At 41.7% G+C, this 6,000-nt stretch overlaps 1 protein-coding gene across 1 annotated transcript; it reads left to right on the top strand.

Annotated features, from left to right (window-relative positions):
• Window positions 1–769: 769 nt before the first annotated feature.
• On the top strand, window positions 770–4,603 carry LOC115012086 (transcription factor Sox-8). The gene is made up of 3 exons (XM_029437535.1): window positions 770–1,436; window positions 1,815–2,050; window positions 2,218–4,603. The coding sequence occupies exons 1-3, from the start codon at window positions 1,021–1,023 to the stop codon at window positions 2,964–2,966; spliced, it is 1,401 nt and encodes a 466-aa protein (XP_029293395.1). The 5' UTR covers window positions 770–1,020; the 3' UTR covers window positions 2,967–4,603.
• Window positions 4,604–6,000: the final 1,397 nt, after the last annotated feature.

Here is a 6,000-nt window from a genome sequence, read left to right as displayed (position 1 = left end):
AGTCTTAATATCACATATTTACTAAAAAACACAGATTAATTATTGTTATTGGCAATTATTAAATATGGTTTTATACGAAAACAAAGAATATATCATTCTTTCATTACTTCCAAACCTTTTTCTGATGGTCGATTCTAGTTAAGAGTCAGAAGTTAAACCTCAACCTTCCTCTTTATTATCATTATCATAATTATATTTCATAATTATTTTGCCAATTTACTTCTTTTTTTTTGCTTAACTATATGCAGTGAAGTTAGCTTAATTGTTTCCTGCCATTCTAATTGTGTTTTGAACATTAAATTATATATTTCTTAAATAAATTAAATCCTGTATACTAAGAAGAAAGCAACACTATACAATATACAGACATTATCAGCCGGCATTGCAATAATCATATTACCAAATCTTAACAGCTTAATTATTTGTTGACTTATGCATACATTTAAAGATTGAAGATGTTAACATTTGCTAAAAAATAATACAAATACAATGTGTTTTTAAACATTTGAGTACTTTCTGAACTCTTATATTTTCTAATGGTATTATAGAATAGTTTGTTATACAACATGTGCAACTTTAGTAAAACCAGAACCGTGTCACCAATAAAAAAAGAAAATCATTATAATAATGAAGCCCACATAAATGTCTGAACCAATGGGGGCAAAGTGGTGATTTGTTCCAGCCAATCCCAGGCGGAGGGTGGAGTGACGATTTTAAAACTCCAACACAAGTTGCTGTAACGTGCTGCTCCTCAGCTCATATTGTGGACCACAACTTTCACGACTGCACCTCCCATGACAGCATAGGAAAACAAGACTGACGAAGACAAACAAACAGGGAAGCAGAAGGAAAACAACGGACTCGTATTGACTGAAATTGTTAAAAGGAATTTACTGTGGCGCACGGCGCGTAAAAGGCGCACTGGCCACTTTGCTGCGCGCTTCAATTCAGTGGTAACATTTGATTTGTATCTTTAGTTGAAGATTTTCGGAATTTCATCCCCAAGGGGCTGAGCAAATAATGTTAAAAATGACAGAGGAGCCTGACAAGTGTGGCAGCGACCAGCCTTGCAGTCCATCGGGCACAAACAGCTCCATGTCCCAGGACGAGTCCGACTCCGATGCTCCGTCCTCACCGACGGGCTCAGACGGCCAGGGATCCCTGCTCGCCGGTTTGGGCAAGAAACTGGACTCGGAGGATGACGACCGGTTCCCAGCTTGCATACGGGATGCCGTCTCTCAGGTCCTCAAAGGATACGACTGGTCCTTGGTGCCGATGCCCGTGAGAGGGAACGGATCTCTGAAGAATAAACCTCACGTCAAGAGACCCATGAACGCGTTCATGGTTTGGGCGCAAGCGGCCCGCAGAAAGCTGGCGGATCAGTATCCACACCTGCACAACGCCGAACTGAGCAAGACGCTGGGGAAACTGTGGCGGTAAGGAAACATTTTATTGTATAAAGAGAAAAGCAGCGATAAAGAGTTTGTAGGTTAACATTATTAAAATGAAAATAACTATGAGGACAGAGTTTATGGCTGTTGATTGGGGCATGGAGACAATCATTTCATAAATAATGTTTTATATTTACAGCTTTGGCAATTATATATTAATATAGATTTGACTACATTTAAAAAACTTTTGATTTGGAATGAAAATTAAATTAACAAAAAAGGAAATTGGCATTTCCTTCTGATCTCTTGACAATAAACAACAAGCTCTAAAGTAACTTGGGCAATTTACCATTTGTATCTTTTTAGTTTGTTTTGTTTGACTGCACACATATTAATGTTGTATACTTTTTTTTTACGCCACAGTTTGCTCTCAGAAGGTGAGAAGAGGCCGTTTGTTGATGAAGCAGAGAGGCTCCGGGTTCAGCACAAGAAAGATCATCCAGACTACAAGTACCAGCCCCGCCGAAGGAAGAATATGAAACCAGGCCAGAGCGACTCAGACTCAGGAGCAGAACTGGCACATCACATGTATAAAGCTGAACCAGGGATGGGAGGACTGGCAGGGATGACTGATGGACACCACCACCCTGAACATGCAGGTATGATGTGAAATGTGTTAGAAGAGGAAATAATGATTTAAACACGACTAGTTTCTAAGTTTTATTTCATGAATTCATTAGTTTTTTAGGCTGCTGTAAATTGTTTAAATAATTTTGTATTTAAAGTGATGAATGCTCACCCTTAATGACCAATATTATTTTTTTAGGGCAGCCTCATGGTCCCCCTACACCACCCACTACTCCCAAAACAGAGCTGCACCTCGGGGTGAAGCAGGATCTGAAGCATGAAGGCCGTCGTCTTGTTGACAGCAATAGGCAAAACATCGACTTCAGCAACGTAGACATCTCTGAGCTCAGCACTGATGTCATCAGCAACATGGAGACCTTCGACGTGCACGAGTTTGATCAGTACCTCCCGCTCAACGGCCACGCCTCGGGCTCCTCCGCCCTGCCTTCAGACCACAGCCACGGCCAGGCTGCAGCACCTGGTGGCTCTTACACTTCCTCTTACAGCCACGCAGGCGGCAACGGGTCAGCGTGGAGCCGTAAGAGCACCATGTCCTCTTCCGCACCCTCCGCCAGCGACGTGGGCCGGCTCCATATTAAAACGGAGCAACTGAGCCCCAGTCACTACAGCGAGCACTCTCACGGGTCACCCTCACACTCCGATTACGGCTCCTACAGTAGCCAGGCCTGTGTAACCTCGGCCACATCAGCTGCCTCGGCTGCAGCCTCTTTCTCCAGCTCCCAGTGTGACTATACTGACCTCCAGAGCTCCAACTATTACAACCCTTACTCTGGCTACCCCTCTAGCCTCTACCAGTACCCCTACTTCCACTCATCCAGGCGGCCCTACGGCAGCCCGATCCTCAACAGCCTGTCCATGGCTCCTGCCCACAGCCCCACCGCCCCCAGCTGGGATCAGCCCGTCTACACCACGCTGTCTCGACCTTGAGGTGACAAAAAACAGTCAGTTCACACCAGAGACTCATTCAGATTGATGCACTACTAATGAAGGAGCAGGTGGAGAGTTTGTGTAGTAGGCTTACCTGTGACCATTTAGACGTGAAACAAACAAAAGAAAAAAAGTGCCTGCTGATTTTATACAAAGTTTTATCGTTGCGATGAAAACACAGACTTTTTACACAAAGACAAATTGTGTTATTGGTGAGCCAAAACTCCTCCATGAGGACATGTCGCCTACGCCTACATCCTTTACATCCCCCATCTTTTCCAGTTTAAGATTGCACGTGTGTGCACTATTGAGGTAAAGCAAAAGGCCTGCCACTGAGTTGTGTAGGAGAGAAACGGTTTGGCTCAATAATGTTGTGAAGCAGATGGAGAAACAGATACATTGGAGAACGTACACAGGACCAATTATGTGAATTTGCAGTCAAATTTACATTAATGGCCAGAGCTATATGGCAGCCATTTGCATCAGTCGATCAGTCTTAACTAAATGGCTCACATGAATCTTATAGTGTCATTTTGGCATAAAAGTCTTATATGTATTTATGTTCGTGCATTATTGTTTTTCTTTTTTGTTCTTAAGTAGATGAACACATGTAATGTGGGTTTGGTTATTTACAGTACAGTTTGGCTTTTGATGAAAACAAGGTAAATGAAGTGAAGGAAAATACAAGTACAATAATTTCAATATCATTCCATTTATGACCAATTTCCAGTAACATCTCCATTATAAGTTTTAAGCAAACAGAGCTGGACCAACAGACTCGCACGGGACAGAACAGGTGTCTGAACGCTACGCTTGGTAAATTGCGATTAGTCATGATCTAGGGTTAAAGGAAATGGGGTAAAATAACACCACACACCCTGAGTGACATGTCAGCTGGACCCCCTGTATATGTGGATGAACAGCACACGGATATGTGTACTTACATACATCTGTGTGTGTGTGTGTGTGTGTGTGTGTGTGTGTGTGAAAGTGTGTGTGTGTGTGTGTCAGGGAGATAAAGTGCTTCTGTATGTTGTGTGCCATTTCCTTGGGAAAAAAAAGAAACACTTTCCATGACAGTACACACTAAATTGATACTGAAACAACTTGTTACATTAAAATGATCTTTGAATTCATCCGTTACTCAAAGAAAAGTGTTTAGGGTTTAAGGAGGAAATTAAGATTGTGTGAGTGTTTGCCCATATTTATCTCATCAACCATCAAGTGCCAACTCACTGCTGCAGTCTCGCGCAAAACGTTGTTGTGCCTTCTAATGCTTATCGTCAGTATTTCAATATGAAATTGAATTTATTAACAAACTTCAGGCAGCACACAATCAGTAATCAACACCAGAGATTCCTACAGTTAACCTGCTCCTGATTATATCCTTAATTTGATATCATTCCTTACAGCCTTGGTTTGTAATGTTCTGTGAGATGCTGTATGAGAAACGTACGGAGCATCGCGCTCCAAGTTTTGTCCACAGAACTGTGTTTTGTATATTATTCTGGTGTATAATTTTGAGAAAGGCTGTGAAAATTATTGTTGTTTCTATTAACTAGAGTTTCATTCACACATGCACAGCTAACCCATTCGCTGGCCATTTAAAAAAAAATAAAAAGATACTTTTTTCTCAATATTTTGTCTTTGTCATTCTTATTTGCCTCCATATATAGTTTCAAGTTGTTTATATTTGTTCTTAAATATATTAGGAAACAATTTGTGAAAAAATAAATAGACGGAATTAATTGCATTGAAAAGGGAAAGTTTATGGATTGTTTGCCTTCGTGCTGGATGCCAGCTTGTCGAGCATCTGTACTGTAAGCTACAGCTGTGAGGGGAGGTTAATGAGACCTTTAGGGAATTACTCACAGTTTTACAAAGTGACTAATTAAAGCCGCTTAGTGAATTTAATTATAATGTTGCTCAAATCAGGTGTACATTTAAGTCTATCAGCGACTTACAAAATATGTTAATGTTAAAGTACTCTTTTGCCGTAGAGCTCATTCGCTTTTCATCTAGTCAGTTGTTGGATAAACGGACAGGGCACATGTTGCAGTACACAGCTTAGTGCCACTCTCATAACCCTTTGACCCGACAGGGCCATGAGTTGACACTTTAAATGTGGCATCTTCCAAAATATTAAGTTCAGATTTTTTTTTTTGTTTAACCACCCACAGGAGAGGAATGAGGAGAGATCCCATCTCCTCTGGTCCAGCGGGTAGAATGCTCAAGTTAGCCCTGGCATGCATGCCAAGCAGCCGTCCCTAACCAGCCCAGGGAGAAGCCAAGTGCCAGGGCCGCGCTGCTGAATTTTAATGATTCATTATGCTGTGGAGGGGCCCCATTGTGTCCCTTTATCCGGAGAGCTAGAAAGGAATTAATTGGACAGAAAATGGAAGGGCAAGGGGAACTGACAAGCCATTAAGAGGGTGCTGAATGGACGATTAGATGCACATGGGGGAGGATCTTTCCCCCCTCGCTGTCTGATATCACAGCGCTCCACAAACAAAAAAAACAACAAGAACAACCACAATGACCACCAGTACCAAACTGTAGAAATCATATCAGCGCACATAATCTGTAGATAATAAAAGAAGATAATACCACAGCAGATGGGGTGTGGGTGGCTCAAGAACGACTTGTTGTTTTTCTTCCCTCAAAGTCTTTTTTTTTTTTTTTCACCAGTGTTTGCCAAATACTTTCAGGAGGAACTCTTGAGAAAGAACAGGAGTGAATAAAAGTGAGGCAAAAAGGCTCTTCAGGGTGCTTGGGTCCTGTTTCCCTGGAACTTGTCCACAGTTTCTGATTGGGCTTCTTGAAAGCCCTACTGTAAATAGCTAAAAAAAAAAAAAAAAGGGGACGGGAATGGGGGGGGTACTTCACTGAGTTACATCAGCACAGTAAACTGAATGAATGAAGGCATGAATGAACATCTTTACACTGCAGTTCCAACTTTGCCTGAGAAGAACTGCACATTTATTGGAAATAAACTCACATCGGGTACAACCACACCATACAGTAGATGCTTACA

This window comes from Cottoperca gobio, chromosome 8 (assembly GCF_900634415.1).
Source record: "Cottoperca gobio chromosome 8, fCotGob3.1, whole genome shotgun sequence".
In the NCBI taxonomy this organism is placed as follows: domain Eukaryota; kingdom Metazoa; phylum Chordata; class Actinopteri; order Perciformes; family Bovichtidae; genus Cottoperca; species Cottoperca gobio.
This window is presented reverse-complemented; position numbering and strand designations above follow the sequence as displayed.